General features: G+C 38.0%; 1 protein-coding gene across 1 annotated transcript; it reads left to right on the top strand.

Annotated features, from left to right (window-relative positions):
• Positions 1–4,981: 4,981 nt before the first annotated feature.
• LOC139719139 (bifunctional peptidase and (3S)-lysyl hydroxylase Jmjd7-like) lies at positions 4,982–9,600 on the top strand. Its single transcript, XM_071630571.1, has 4 exons — positions 4,982–5,740; positions 6,527–6,725; positions 7,731–7,851; positions 9,433–9,600. The coding sequence occupies exons 1-4, from the start codon at positions 4,984–4,986 to the stop codon at positions 9,598–9,600; spliced, it is 1,245 nt and encodes a 414-aa protein (XP_071486672.1). The 5' UTR covers positions 4,982–4,983.
• Positions 9,601–16,995: the final 7,395 nt, after the last annotated feature.

The following is a 16,995-nucleotide window of genomic DNA, read 5'->3' as shown; positions in this document are numbered from 1 at the left end:
TGGTATCATAGTCTTCTGCGTAAGATGCTCTTTCTAATGATGTCAAAAGATATATAACTTTTAGACCGCAAGGTACTGAAAATCCACCGTTCCGCTTTTTTGGGGACACCCGGTATAGCTATACATTGGGGAAAAAAATATGTTATTGGGTAAGCTCTCATTTCTACCCTTCACTACCTCAAGACAGCTGGCATCCACCCGCTTCTCAGATGTGCATTTTACAATATGCTGTCAAGTTTTTATTCTTCTTCTTGTTCTTGTTCTTATTATTACTATTATCATTATTATGATTATTATTATTATTACTACTACTACTACTACTACTACTACTACTACTACTACTACTACTACTACTACTACTACTACTTCATATGTGACCCTGCATCACCACACAAACAAAAAGTCGCCTGACATCAGTGGACATGGATTTTTAGTTCAGGGCAGATTCCACAGAAAAGCAGACTCTAAGCTTTAAAATCATGGGCGTCACCGGGGTGCGAACGAGGTGGGACAATCCCCATCCAGCGGGCTGGGTTACATCGCTCCCTCGCATGCGTGCGGGTGAGGGGCCTTATATATATATATATATATATATATATATATATATATATATATATACATATATATATATTTGTATATATATATTTTTTTCTGTCAGCTGAAGAAACCCGAAAGTGGAATCAGAAATACAGTCATGTATAGTATAAACGCCCTCCCGCCCCACCCCCCCCCCTCTTGAAAATATGGTGATGACTGAAAATTACGTATAACTCAATTCAAATGGACTTCCCTAATTTATCTGAATATTGGAAAGAAAGCACACACTTTGGAACTGAGAAAACGAGGCTCTGAATTACAGGGTCTTTTCAAGCCCTTAATCTTTACCGAGATGTGCTAGCTGTGCGATGAATGGGACCAAAAAAAAAACAAACAAACAAACCAAAACAAAACAGGATAAACCACCGTACAGTAACAACAGTGAGGGATTATCGGCTCAGACTGAAATTGAGCACGCTCCCTAAACACATTCTGTTTATGATTAATTCCAACTTTCATAGCAGATAGCGTCATCCTGTCAAAAATTATTGCAATTGAAAGTGCACAGTGTGCAAAGAATTTTCAGGAAATGTGAAAAGGGGGTGGTAGGAACAACTGCTGAAAACAAACCTTTACCATTCATTTTATGATCCCAAATTTTAAGCATATACAGTAGAAGAAGAACAGCTCGTTCAGAAAATATCTCAAGATTTGCTTGGTTGACCCGTTTCACCTTTTTGAGTCCTCACTTAAAATTATGGGGTGCAACTTTTTGTTGGTTTTGTGATGCACTGTCACATATTAGCTCATAAGAAACTAAACAAAAGTGAAAATCTCATGACATGAATCTTCGACATGTTTTTCTTTTGCTTTCAAGATATTCTATAACCTGGCCCGGCCCTTCAATTTCTAAAAGGTTCTAGAGAAAGAGAGAAAAAACACCTTCTCTAAAAGTAACCTCCAGCTAAAGAGTCAAACAATGATGATAATTACAGGCCCTATAATGATTGTTAATGATGATTATAACAGGGCGGATCCAGGAATTCTATAAAGGGTGGGGGGGGGGGGGGAGCGTAACTAATATTTCTGGTGCCACTTCCGGGTTTCATTTCATTGTTTTCTTTTTATTTCTTTTGTTTTTAACGATAAATAAGGGGGGGGGGGGGCGTGCGCTTCTTGTGCCCCCCCCCCCCCCGGATCCGCCACTGTAATAATTATATCGCTTTAAAAAAAAGGTAAAAAGATTCTCGCTTAAATGGCTTCACCATAGGATCTACAACAGAAAAGAGAAGTTTTGAAAGATTTTGCAAATTATAAAATACAACCTTGATTTTTCATCTTTGTTTGTTTTTGTTTGTTTGTTTGTTTATTTATTTGCCTTACAGCTTTAGGGCAGGATCTCGTTGAGCGAAAAGGACCCTTAAAGGGATAGTACAGTATTGGTGGAGATGAGAATGGGGCTTTTAACTTTTTGCGAGATACCAAGGAAACACGTATAGTACAGAGCATACCATTTTAAGAGGAATTCAAAGATTTTGGATAAAAATCGGGTTCGGAATAACTTGAAACATCCAAAAACAAAGTAAAACAAAGCGATCGTAATAAAGTGTGGGTCCCTGACTTTATTAGAATCGCTCTTCTTTTTTTGGATATCTCAGCCATATATTTCAAAACCAATTTTCGTCAAATAAACATTGAATTCCTCATAGAATTACATGCTCTTTCGTATTTCATTAAAGGTTTCTCATTATCTCACCAAATAATGTTAGAAACCTGAAATTAGATCTCAACCAAAACTATACGATCCCTTTAATTTGGACACGCATGCGCTTCCTCAGACTCCGGAGATGAGGTAAACACTGATTGTCCGAAACTCAAAAGCTATTGAGCCGCCGCTCTTTGTAAATGTGCAAGAGGCAATTAATTCAAAAGGAAAGGACAAAATACTTAGTTTTCTATACGTAGAAAATACCTGGCTCTCTTGAGCCCTTCGAACTGGTATATTGATAATTCATTGCGTACACATACTAAGTAGTCGAGGACATGCAAATCAACCTGTGTCACGCTATCAAGTATCACCTGTGAATGCTGCCGTCTACCGACATCGATCGCCTTCGGAGCACCCGTGCATTTTCACTACCTCCTTCGCTCCAGATCCGGGGCTTGCATGTTCATGAGCGTCATGGTGTAAAGAAGGGGAAATCCCTTTCAGTGATGCTCGACTCCCCAGCCAGGTTCCAAAGCACTGGACAGACACCTGTAGAGCTGTGATAGTTGCTTGCCTATTCTTCTCATGCGTGTTAAAGTCATTTCCAACGTTAGAATGACTGTCTGTCTGTGGATGTAATTTGCTGATTTTGAGGTGACCTCCTGTAAGTATGCATAATGTGTGAAAATTTATATTTTGTATTCCGTATAGAGCTAAACGATGTCGATCATGGGATCTAGATGACTTAGTTCCAGCTTATTAGGCATTGTAGCTTGAAAACCTGATCTATACCAGGGAGGTGCACCTCTCTGCATGGTTATACTAACCCCGTGGCTGTGCGAACGCTTCGCGTTCGGGCTGGTTGCAGTTTCGAGGCTGTTGTACATGCAATCGTGGCAGTCGTTATACTCGTGCATATCATGATACACTGTACCATATTATATACTCGGGCCGACCAGCTTATATTGTTGGCTTGGTTGCTGGTAGACTGAGTTATATGCAACAGCAGATGAGAAGAGCAGTATCCGTTAGGTATTGGGTAGAAGTGGGAAATCTTGCTCGAATTGTCCTGCACTCACAAACACACAAGACGACTGATTTGATTTTGAGACTTGACATGGACATTCATCATACACAGACGTACGTATGCATGAGAATATCAAGATCATAATTCACAGAAGAATACACAATTCATAAAAAATGGCAGCTACATGATAGTAGATTTCACTATTGAAAGCTGCTCGGCAAGATCTCATTTCATTTCTTTATTAATTTGTCCAAATTCTTTATAAGAACATGGAGCTTGGTTTTGTCACATACATTTCACTAAATAGAACTTAAGTAGGCACATATTGAAAAAAAACCACAATACTATACCCACATCAAATTCAATGGATGCTATGATAAATTGTTATGAAAGACTTCAGAACATTTTAATAATCACAACACAAACTATTGCTTTTAAATAGGTAGTACTCTAGTATATAGAAAAGAATTTATGCATATATGCATATCACAAAATATAAAACTTATACATGCATATAGGAAGAGTTTCTGTACTAACTAATATGATTATTCAGAAAAAAAAAAACTGACATATATAAATAATCAGACTCAAGCTTTGGTATTTACTTTAAAATTTCATCCAGCAGTTAAGTTACTGCATGACCATTTTTTAAGATAAATTTTGGTGTTCACATTGAAAATCAGACATGTTATGACTGCATAATGTACAAATCAAAACAATACTACATTGAATGAAATATAATACCATATAAACAATAAAATAATCACCTAAATAAGAACCTTATCTACCTAACCTCTCCCTTTTCATCTTTCCTTCCTGCCCCCTCTCGTATCGTTATAGAAATCTTTAACCCGTTGAGGACGAGTCCCGAAAATACTCGGGAAGGTGTCAATGGGAAATGCATGTTATAGCAAAATTGGTCCATCCTCAACGGGTTAATTATTCTAAAACATTTATGCTGCAATTGCACAAATGCAGCTTAACCCATTGAGGACGAGTCCCGAGTATGATACGTAGACAGGTGTCTATGGGAAATATGTGTTGTAGAAAATCAAACAGTCCTCAACGCGTTATAATTGGGCAAGATACAAACATGCCAAGAAAGAATTGCGCAAAAGCCTGGAGTACACTAGCTACAATCCCACACATCATGATTCAATTTATTGAAGAAGATCAGTATTTTTAGACATATCACCCTACCCCCACTTATCTATTGATTATAATATATTATTTCTGCAACCCCTCCTTCCAACAAAAAAATAGAATAAAATACAAACAAAAACAAAAACAAAAAAGAGCACACATTCCACCAGTAATCACAACATCTGCATGTTTGTCTTTTGTATGTTTTTGAAAGCATTTTCAAACTAAAGTATCCATACCCCCATCCTTTACATTCTTTCGCTGATATGGTGTCTCATCTCAGAAGAAAGGTAACTAGAATATCAATGTCATTATGACATTGTTCTGTCTGATCTATGTAGGCCCTAATTGTGATGAATTATAACATTAAAAACTGGGATGCATTGCTGAACTAAGAAAAAAAAACATTTAAGACTGAAAAAAATGCCTTATATATTATATATATGTCTCACTCTGAGTGAATTCTTTCTCTTTGCTGTAAAAGATACTGAGACTGATTTATTTTTCCTTATTGCATATCTTTCACAATTATGTTTTTCTCTCTCTCTCATGTAGATGATGCATGACAATGATAAAAATGTTGCTCCAAGTGCTGTTTCTCCATCTCACACTTCTGTGTCTGGAGGCTGAGGAGTTGCCACGAGGCCATTTGGAGCCATTTGGGGGTCATCAACCACCGGATGTCGACATCGACGAACTCTTCGAGATCCCAGATCCTCAAGTATTTTGGGACAAATATGTGTCGGTCCGCAGAGTGGCCGTCCTACGACAGGCAGCCACCCACAGCCCTGGATTTACCAAGTGGACTGAGGGCAACCTCAAAGAACTTTACGGTGATGTTGAAGTCCGGCTGGAGGGAAAACACGAGAGAAAGAGCCGCATCCCTCTGGGAGAGAAAGGTCTCGGCCGTGACACCTTGCGGAGCTTCCTGGAGACCTTCCGTGACAAGGACACGTACATCGTCTCGCAGCTTCCCGAACCGCTCTACGAGGACTTCCACGTCCCGCCCTGCATCTCGTGCGGAAACATGCGTGAGCGCATCGTCGAGGTTGACCTGTGGATGAGTTCGGGGAACACGCAGAGCATCATCCACAAAGATGCCTTCAACACCATCAACTGCCTGATGAAAGGCACCAAGCTGTGGAAGATGATTGAGCCCAAGTATGAGAAATGGCTGTACAAGACATGGGAACCCAAGAGAGAGCAGGGAGGGAACTCACAAGTGGAACCAGACAGTGTGGACCTCCTCAAGTACCCTAACATTGCCAAAATCAGGTGGTCCAACATCACCATCAATGCTGGGGACTGTTTGTTTATTCCTAAAGGTGAGGCAAAATTTTACTGGGTTTTAGTACCACATACAGGCAAAGGTGTACAGGTATATGCTTCTTTTAGTTTGTAAGATTAGTATTTTTCAGTTCTATACATTGCATGACATATGACACACTACCAACCAAAATATCACATACCATATATTGTATAGGTGCACAACTCACCACAGGATAAGTAGAGAGTTGCAGGTTAGTTGTGGTGTGTCACCACTTTACCCTTATAAAGTCTGAGATCATAAAAGGTAGAGGAATGTGCATAGAGCCGACTTTAGCAACACAATTTTAACATTTTTCTAACTTTTAATGATTAAAAATATAGATATATCATATACAGTGTATATATATGTATATATATATATATATATATATATATATATATATTTGTGTGTGTGTGTGTGTGTGTGTGTGTGTGTGTGTAATGAAGTTGGGCAAATTATGTATTTATCAATTCCCAACTTGCTGCAGAATCCTAGGTTAAAAATCCCAGTCAGGCATAAAAGTTTCTACCATCATAAAAATGCCACTTGAAGTCCAAGAAGAATTAGGGGATTAATATAACCCGTATTCACTGACATTCAGCTCCATTATATCTATGGTGATTATCAGAGGAAGCAAATTAGAGCATACAGTGAATGTGATGTAGTATGGGAATAAGCATGAAATAGATAATGAGCAGTCACATCAGCTAGTTATATTGATATGAAAGCCAATTAGCCTCCAACTGTCGGATTGAAGTACTTATCTCCCCCCCCCCCCAAATCTATATTTCGATCGTCACAGGCTACTACCATCAGGTGAACTCATACGGTGACCCTAACATGGCCGTGTCCATCCTGTTCGCCAGGATCGGCCACTTTGACGACACCGGTTGCAACGAGACCCGCATCGACTACACCCCTCTCAGCGACCTCAATGTCCTCTGGAGCTGGCCGGGGACTGGTGTGATGACAATGGGCAACATGGATGTGTGGATGATGCAGTAAGTCACTGGAGCAGAAAATCGTTTAAAGATAATATAAAGTTTTGGTACCTCAAAAGTTTCCCTGAATTTTTGTGTTCCAGGTTAAAGTACCTTTTATATAACTGACTCTGTGAGACTTACTCGCCTCGAAGTGCTCTCATGTCTTCATGCAATTAACTGCGACCAGCAGCCCCATACGCATTGCGTAATGGGGCTTCGCATTGTAGCATTCAGGATCATGACAGATTTAGTATCGTGGGTAAATATCAACTTAAAAATCCAAAAATTTCTTCAATTTGAAGACTTACCAATTAAGATGAAGTATTTAAAACAGGCCTAGGGCAACATTTGGTTCTGCCAATAGTCCCTTTCTGTTCGAATTGATGACTGAATGTGACTCGGTCGAGAGGACCTTGGGAGGGCTACATACACTGAATACTACGGCCAGCGCATGCGCACACAAACATCTTATCCATTCATGGATTTGAAATTTGTGCGCATGTGATGTGTGATAAGAATTTAAAAAAAATAATGATAGCCAATGTCTATGTTCTTAACCCTTTGAAGATGAGCTGATTTTGCTATAACACACATTTCCCATAGAAACCTACCCAAGTATGCCCAGGGCTAATCTTCATCTGGTTAGTGATCAAAAACGTCAAGTGGCATGCCTTCATTTAGGTTGACACCAAATTGTTGTAACTGTTGTCTTAATGAAATTTGACCCAATCCTAAAGTCACTTGATTATATTGTTATTTCCATCAGCAAATGCAATACCATAATTCCTGTGTAGTTTGCAGAACATATAGAAGTTATATTTGGCATCTTGATTGTTTGGCATTTGTTTTGTAATATTATGGTACAATATACTTGTCTATCTTTCTTTTGAAATTGATACCAATGTGCGCTCCTCTGCCAATCTGCAAAGTGATAATGCACTGCTTGGCAATCATATAGAAATTAGTTTAAATCATTTTTTTTTTCTCTCTTTAAGTTATCTGCTATGATTTCTTGACTCACAGGAAAAGTTACTTGGCATTTGCAGAGGAGAAAGGAAAACTGACTGCGGAAGACCTGCTCAAATTTATGTCCAACATGATGCCAGAGTTCGAAGAAGAAGAACTGGAAGAAAGCGTGAGAGAGGTGATAGTGCCCTCACAGTTGTAGACTGCTAGAAGGAATTTTCTGCTTAACCTTGATATGTCACAATTAGCCCATATCGTTTACTGTGTTTATGCATCACTTACTCAGGACATGTAATTTTTAATAGTTTAAGTACATCTATGGAAATGTTGTGACAAGTTTATTATAATTCTTTTATAATATGAAACTTTATTCTCACAACATGGGAAGAGAATAGATATGATACCCTTTTAATTGCTTGCTGCCTTACGCCCATACTTCATTTGGTAATGTTTTGTACAGGGGATTTTACACATAACCTTGTACATGTATCACTAAATTAGCATCCCCCCCCCCTTCAAAAAAAAAGAGAAAAGACAAAGAAAGAAATGAAGAGTTTGTTTGCAAAAACCGATAAGTCCATATTTGTCAAATGGAGATATTTGCGATTAAAGGTCAAGAAAAATAAAGAGAATAATAAGAAAATTTTTGCTTCTTTTGACCATAACTTCAAAAATATACCTTTATATGTAGTCACCAATATATCATTTGAAAGGTATTATTTTGTACTTTATGACAGAGACCGTACTTCAAAATCTTCAAAAATGGACTTATCGGTTTTTGCAAACAAACTCTTCAAATACTAATCTATATATCTATATGTATCGTGTTTATCTATAGGGTTATGTCATGTTTTGAAGGATTAGAAACGACATTTCAACTCCATAATTATGAGTGATTTACCAAATGGAATGATTCTGATCAGTAATTAGATATAAAATTTAACATGAAATGATGTTCTGTTAAGTATGAGGCTCTCAACACTTCCTCTTGTTGAATTCTTTAACTGGAACTTTGCATATTACTTATCAAGCACATTCTATTCATGATAACTGCAGTCATGTTGTCGGTGCTATTGCTGACCTTTTCTTTAATATTTCATACCAAGCTTTTACCTGCCTGTGATGAAAACTCAGAAATGTGTAATTCTTGAGGTCTCTGAATAATCATATGAATTGGACCCTTCTCATGCAGATTTAAAGTGTTAGGCAACCACTTCCCTTGCCATTACAAGACGTAAAATCAGGCATTGCCAGTCTTGCAGCAGGTGTAATTTTGTTCCAAATGAATTGAAGATAGCAGTGTATGCAGCCCTTAAAAAGAATAATTTTAATGATGATATTTCACAAAAGTAGTGACCCATTGCAAACCTTCTATTTGTCAGCAAAGTTATGGAATGTGTTTCATTCTTGCACCTGTGGTAGACAATTTACAGGAGAATGGTTTTCTTAATAGCCACCAGTCAGCATATCGCCCCAATCATAGTGTAGAGACATTACTCCCTGACTTGACTGATCAAAGTTGGAAGCAGATGGATGCTTGAAATGATCACCACTGTAGTTTACTCGATATGTCAGCAGTTTTTGATACTGAGGATAATTCTGTGTCTTTGGCTCAGAGATGTATACAGATTAAAGTGTTATACCCTACAGACCCACGGTTTGTCTGATAATCAGATGCTCAGTTTCAATAACTCACATTCAAAGATGTTAGTCATTGATCTGTGCTTTCGTCATCCATACATGTTTGATAAATATTTAGGCGTGGCTCCTGATAGACAAGTCTGGTAAGGGGTACCTTGAGGCTGAGGATGTGTCTGCCTTGGATACCGACACAATGCGGAGACACAGCGTCGCTCTGATGGGCCAAGAGCCTTCCAACACAGAGGACTTTGAGTACTTCCACATTTCAAGAGACGTGATCGAGTGAGTGATGCGGATGTGTAGTCCCACCTATTCAAAACTGTAGTGGTGACTGCAGTTATGGTCTCATACAACCAAACTGACAAATGTGGACTCTGTTTCAGGATTGCAGACTTGAGATATATAAAGTTGGACCACATACATTCTAATTCTAAATGCAAATTGCATTAAAATTGCAAAAACCTCACAGTTATTTTACGATATTCAGTGTAATTATTTTAACAATAATGTAGGCCTAAAAGTTTCCAACAGAATCCAACAAATCTGTTTCTATTAAAAAAAGTTATGTGTGTGTTCCAATATGAACAATTTCTCTAGATATAGTGTTCATGTGGTAATCAGGAAAAAATATAGTGGAAACTTTAATGCTAGAAGATTAGGCAAACAAATTTACCTCTTATGTGCTATTTTACCACTCAATTGGGATATAGTTTAGATGAATTATACTGCTAATATTCCTCACTAGTATAATTATATTACATTGATTGCATCGATGATTCCATTTCGACAGAGAATCACAGAGATTTCAATACCCTGTGCATAATTTCCAAGTGTTTCCAAATAGGAAAAAGACTGCTGATTGCACATGCCTGACATCTGCTATTCCACTGTAGGGCTCAGTTTGTGTGACTATGAAGTACATGCTGAACATCTTTCTGTTGGTCGTATCAGATTTCAGATTAAAACCATACAGTTCAGAGTTACTGTATACGCCATATATTTAGCGAGTCTATATTTTCGCGAATCGGAACTTCCCGACAATTTTGCGAGTGATTAAATTCGTGATCATGGGGTCTGTACCGAACGGAGAAATGTGTACACGTTCATTACATTCATAGCATGATCAGTGTCAATATTTTCGTGTGTCTTTAATTTCAGAAATTATAGCACCTGACTCACGAAATTTGCGCATATTAAAACCTCACGAAATATTTGGCATATACAGTACGGTACTCTATGCAAGAAATATTGCAGAAACAGGACCAGAGCATTAATTCCTGTGAAAGTCACCATGTTACATCATAATGTGGGATTATATTCCAATATCGAACTGTCATCGTTGACAGAGAAGCATGTGTCCACTTCTGAAGTTTTTTGTATATTTTTTTTTAATGATGCCATGCTGGTTTAAAAACTCAGAAAGGTCTTGTTAAACTAGATTCTCCTTGAAACAGTGAATTTTGCCCATATGATTGCACTATAGATTGCACATGAATTTTTTTCTCCTCTTTTTATGTTTTTTAAAAAAAATATGCAGATACTTACTGCACAGACTCATTGAAGCCTCTCCAAAAGGCTTGGAAAGGAAACATTTTGTTTCAAATTACGTCAGCTACCTTGGTGGTTCTGAAGAGTATGGCAATGAGGTAAGAATGGCAAGGAATATGTGGAGAACATTTTTCTGTCATGAGACATGAAATATCATTTCTTACTGTTGTACTCAATACGAGGTAGTTATTACTGCTATTGTGTGTGCGTGTTTTTTTTTTTTGATACTTTATTTTTGTTTGTATGTGGTCACCCTTGTCACTAGCAGGGGAGGCATTTCACATCAAAGTAAACGAAGCAATCCAAATATAATCAAAGCAATTAACACCCACAGGGTCCTACACATTCATACACTAGTTTGGTTCAAGGAAATTAGTAGGAACGAAGTGTAAAACATGGCTTTTACTTATCATAATTTTGTGACAGGTAATATCCCACAATGATTCACACAAGGTTGCAATTATGTTCCAGATCTTTATTCGTTACCTTCAGACCTTTTGTCCAGGACTATCAATTTTGAATCATTGCTCACAGAAACAATAAATTGAGCCTTGTATTAGTTCTATTACCACATTTTTAGGTGTAGGTTAACACCACTTGTTGCAATTAGGCTCAGGATTGTCACTGGTAATATACGTTATGCCATCAGCTAAATTTTGCCACAATTTTGTAAAGTACATGGCACAGTCATTTACACATTGGTTGGGATATGTATCTGAATTGGGTCTGAATACTGACAAATGTTAAGAGAACAGATGTCTTAAAGGGTCGGTATGGTATTGATTGAGGTGAGGATTCAGCTTTTAATTTTTTGCAAGATACTTTATAGAAACCACTCAATTGAATATTAAAGAGCATGTGATTCTTAGAGGAATTTAAAGTTTATTTGATGAAAATTGTTTTAAAAATGGCCTAGATATCCAAAAATAAAATAAAACAAAGCTTTCCTAATAAAAGGTAGGTCCCACCTTTTATTAGGATCAATTTGTTTTGGATATTTCAGCCATTTCAAAACCAGTTTTCATCAAATAGACTTTGAATTCCTCTTAGAATCATATGCTCTTTCATATTTCATAAGAGGTTTCTCATCTCACAAAATCATCATCAAGAAGCGTTGGAAACCTGAAGACCTGTCTCATCTGAAACTGTACCATCCCTTTAACCTCACTGATCTATTTAATTCATCTTCCAACTGCATTGCTTCGATTGATTGACATGCATGCATATTTACATTTTTGGTTTCTGAATATTAACCTCCATACAGATATTTGATGGACTCGCTGGAAAGTCTGTTGACATGGCAACGGTGGATGAGATCACTCAAAACATGGATGCGGCTCTCCTCAAATGGGAGGAAAGTGAAAGCATGGAGTCGACACCAGAAATCGATGAGAGATTCGATGGGAACCACTACGTGATTAGGGATGAACTCTGAGGGCTCGGCGATAGAAAGGCGTCAACTCTGCTGGAGGCCAGTGTCACACTAGTAGGGAGGTGGCCTTTTGGCAAGGCCTCGTGGCTGAAAAAGAGACTAACTGCAAGAGAACGGGTGAACGCGAGACTGAGAGGCGCAGCCTCAAGGCCTTTTGGAACCTGGCATGAATTTCTTATCTTGAGCCTTGTTTCTCGCCGATTTTGCTACCAAAAAGGTAGCGGCCAATCGCTCACAATGCTGTCGCATCTAATGAATACGCATAAGTATGCATGTCGGCGGCTCGCTCATCCGTATCCAGCCTGCGCTTCTTGCCTGTGGTAGCTGCCTGCATTGCCAGCGTTGACACATCCTCGTTAGCTTGCCAACCAAGCTCTGACTTATAAATATATGAATAATTCATAATTGCATTTGTCTGGAGGCGGTAGGGGAAAAAACCCAGGTTTCAAAAGGCTTCGTGGCCAGCTGCCGCCATTCTGTCTCGCGTTCACTCGTTTCTCGCAGTGTTCGGTGTGGTGAGTTAGTCTCATTCCTCAGCCATGAGGTCTTGTCAAAAGGCTAGTAGGGGGGATGGTATTCCACCTTTCCGAAACCAGTGTATCACTGGATGGGTTCTTCAGGTGCCCCCTATAACCATGATGGCTTTTCACATCGTTGGAAAATAGTGTTATCTTCTGATCATTTGGGGTGTATAAGCCTCCCTGTACAAGAAGAAGCTTTATGGAAGTACAATGTATCTGCCACTACATATTGCACATAAGGCCTATGTAAATCAGTTTATTAATACTTTAAAAGTCAGTTAATCTCGTGATAGGGATTTAAAGGGCTATATATCGAAATGATTATTTAAATGGATCTTTGTTGTCTAGGAAAACTGTTTAAGCTTCCTTGATAACAGATTGATTTCCAGCAGCTTATCAAGCTCCTACCTCACACCATGTGTATTCATTTTTGTTGGCCTTGGAGAGCATTATATTACCACCTAGCTGCTACTGCGCCTACAACTGGTATGCGCTATACCCCATTGAAGTGAAATGTTGAAATGAGAGGGATGTAAAGCCTATTTTGATACATTTGTTTTTTTAGCATGGTTTGTAAGCACATTTTCCCACATGTTTCAGGGGCAGATCCAGGAATTCCATAAAGGAGGGGCACCTTTACAAAATTAACGAGGGGGTGCACATGCCCCATTTTATTCTTTTTATTTCTTTTGTTTTTAACAAAAATTAAAGGGGGGGGGGGATCACGACCGGTGTGCCCCTGCCTTGATCGGCCATTGTGTTTGAACCCAAACATGGTACTTTCCTTCGATGGGATGGTATACATTTGGTTGAGATGAGGCTTCATGTTTCCAATTATCTTGTAAAAACAGTTTGAATCTGAATCCCCCATCTCAACCAAAACTATTACCATACCTTTAAAATTACAGTATTATATATATGATGTGTAGTGTGTGCACCTGATGGCATTTGATTTATAATCCCCAGAGGTTGGCAGTTCTTCTGCTATGGAGGCAGCAAGATAACCAGTGGATTATTCTTTCATTTGTCATTACATGGTATGATGCAGATTTGTACTTAATTCGGGACTAACTTTCTGTTAACCCGTTGAGGACGGGCCAATTTTGCTACAACATGCATTTCCCATAGACACCTGCCCGAGTACTGTATACTCGGAACTCGTCCTCAATGGGTTAAAGAGATGAACAATGCAAGGGCGACAGTATGAGGGAAAGGCTGTCACCAAAGCGATATGCTAGCTCCTTCTCCTGTTCTTCCGTGAGTGAGCAGTGGCGGATCCAGAGGGGGGCGCAACAGGTGCAGGGCCCCCTTTATTTTTTCGTTAAAAACAAAATAAACAAAAAGAACAGAAATGAAATGAAACCCGGAAGTGGCACCAGAAATATTAGCTGTGCCCCCTTCCCTTTACAGAATTCCTAGATCCGCCCCTGGTGAGTAACGTAGTCTTTTGCAGGTCATCAGTTATAAAGCTCAGACGTGAAGCCCTGTCAGTCAGAAAGCTAGAAAAGTAACCTGAATATGTACACTGTATGTACCAGGTTGAATATTTGAGAGTCAACATCCAAATCATCGAACTTTCCTTTAAACAATTTGTCTGCAGAGAATAAGTTTCATTTTTGTATATAATGATATTAGATTCTCTTTCCAAGATTGTTCATCAAGCTGTTCAATATCTTTTGTAATACTTCATAGGAGAGTGTTTTCCAGGATGTACATTGTATTTTTCATTGGGGAATTATTTTAATCTATGCATCATATGCAACTACAAAACTTTCAGGTGCCTTGAATTAGGAGTATTTCATTCCATGCTTTTATATATGATTGAGTTATACATGTAATAAAAGCAATTTATTGTTTTAATCAGTCATACGAATAGATAACATCAATGCTATTGGTGAAAATGGTGCAGAGTGCTAGTTGAAAATATGTCTTATTCCTTTAGCTGTAATAAGTGGTGAAATGTACATTCTATTCCATGCTTTTATATATGATTGAGGTACAATTAAAAGCAATATATTGTTTTAACCAGTCATATAAATAGATAACACCAATACAATTGGTGAAAATGGTGCAGAGTGTTAGTTGAAAATATGTCTTATTCCTTTAGCTCTATTAAGTGGTGAAATGTTCATTTTATAAGTTTTTCCTGATTATATTTAGATGATTTTATGATGACAATTTATTCTTACTAAAAGTCAGAGTCATTCCTATGACATTCTCTAGCATGAACTTGTCATGCTTGTGCATTACCAAGAGATAATACATCCATAGGATAAGCATGTGTTCTCTCTCAACAAGATTGGAAAGAAGTGAACATGCACTATGATTTGGGGGCCTTTTTTTAGCCCAACCTGTGTGCAAATCAAAATATTGGTAATTCATGTTTGTGTTTGTGTCTGGAAGAGGGAATAGAATTTTGGTTTACAATGAAGCAGAGATTGTCAAATATGTAAATGTAAAATTGTGTGTATTAAGCTTGGTTGTGGGTGTCTGTGGGTGTGTGTGTGTGTATGTATACATGATTACTATAAAACCTGACATTATTGTGTGCCTGATATTTTCGCAAATTTTATGAGGAGCCAAGATTCCCAGAATTAAAGTGCATGTGAAAGTTGTTGTCTAGGCTTATCCTATGCATTGAATACCAGTAGCAATTGTTGAAAACTTCATGCTGCGAAAATGGCCGGCGGCTCCAATTCACATGGCAAATATTTCTGGTTTTACAGTAATGCAAATTCACATGGATTATGATCAATTTCAAAATTGAACTGTTGAAATAGCAATACATGTACCTGTAGCATGTACATGTATATAATATATATATATATAAGGTTGTCATCAAGTGAATTATGATGGAAAGGGGATACCTTTACTCTAATTGCTTCTGAAATGTGTCTTTCAAATTAAAATGTGGTGGCCTTACTATTTGTGCCAAGCCAGTAACTTTCAGATTTGAAAACTGTTGTGAAAGCAGTGTGTAAATTGTGTACATGTATTTGGTCTGCGTTTTAGTTGTTAAGGTTTTTGTGAAAGGATAGTACATGCCTCCTCCCAACACACACAAAGATTTAACAGGTCAAAACACTTGATACAGAGGAACATTCTCAGATATTTCAGATTTTACTTGTGCATTAATTCTATACCAGAAAGGGATAAGAAAACAAAATAACCGGGTTTACATACATTTGTATCATTCATGAAAACATTCATTCGTCATCACGGTTTGACATGAAAATAACAGAAAACCTTATGTGTCAATAATAGCAGGCGGATGCATACACTAGTAGGTATAGGCCCTTGATAGAGTCACTAAATGTTTTATATTCACTCTCTTGCATAGGTTGTACAAATGTAATTCCTCCCCTGGCATGTGTAAGTGAATGTGACGTGTGAAATGGGGGGGGGGGGGGGGGGGGGGTTGAGAATCACAGAATATGCAATACGGTACTAATAGTTTGAAGTTTGAAGGGAATGGGACTATGCAGGAGAGAGTTGATGTGCTTGTCGTTGAGAGGGGAAACCGACTTAGAAATGGACACACACACACACACACACACACACACACACACATACACCATGAGAAACCAATACATATTAAGTACAACTCGTGCAATAAGAATACAAAGGGAAAGAAGCATCTTTCATCCTACAGTAGCTGAATTAACCAAACCATTTTATTCTTTCAGTTAGAATCGGCTTAACCAAAACAAATTATACATAGTTGACATCCCCAAAACACTTACAATCAGTCAATCTACAATAACTGTGTTTGAACAGAAAATGATTCGATTCTTAATTTAGCCCATTCAGAGATTTACGGTTACACAACATTCTATTAAACAGTAGTATTTGATTTGAACCCACATTTTAAATGCAGTAATAGATGTTGCTTGTAATGTTACCATTTAAATACTAGTGTAACAACTTTCATGATTTGATGTTGGTGGTGGAATAGTGATGTAATAATGCTCTCTTTTCTCAATTAACCTTCATTTGCAAAATATTTACAGTGCCTGGATGAGATAGAGTGGTAGTCTCCAGTCCAGGTTACTTAGAATAATGTCTCCATATTTAACACCCAGTGTAAACACATGATCTATTTGATTTTCTTGCTCAAAGGCAACTGAGTCGGGATATTGGAGCACTTATAGGAAATTCATCTTGAACAACAACAACAAAA

The sequence above is a fragment of the Diadema antillarum genome, unplaced genomic scaffold, assembly GCF_040938485.1.
Source record: "Diadema antillarum isolate AM-2024a unplaced genomic scaffold, OU_Dant_1.0 scf00000104, whole genome shotgun sequence".
In the NCBI taxonomy this organism is placed as follows: domain Eukaryota; kingdom Metazoa; phylum Echinodermata; class Echinoidea; order Diadematoida; family Diadematidae; genus Diadema; species Diadema antillarum.
The sequence above is the reverse complement of the archived record's forward strand: the minus strand, read 5'-3'. Positions and strand labels throughout refer to the sequence as shown.

Coding starts and splice junctions, on each gene's coding strand:
- LOC139719139 (XM_071630571.1), top strand. CDS start 4,984: ATGATAAAAATGTTGCTCCAAGTGCTGTTTCTCCATCTCACACTTCTG. Junction 5,741..6,526: donor CTGTTTGTTTATTCCTAAAG/GTGAGGCAAAAT, acceptor CGATCGTCACAG/GCTACTACCATCAGGTGAAC. Junction 7,852..9,432: donor TGGAAGAAAGCGTGAGAGAG/GTGATAGTGCCC, acceptor ATAAATATTTAG/GCGTGGCTCCTGATAGACAA.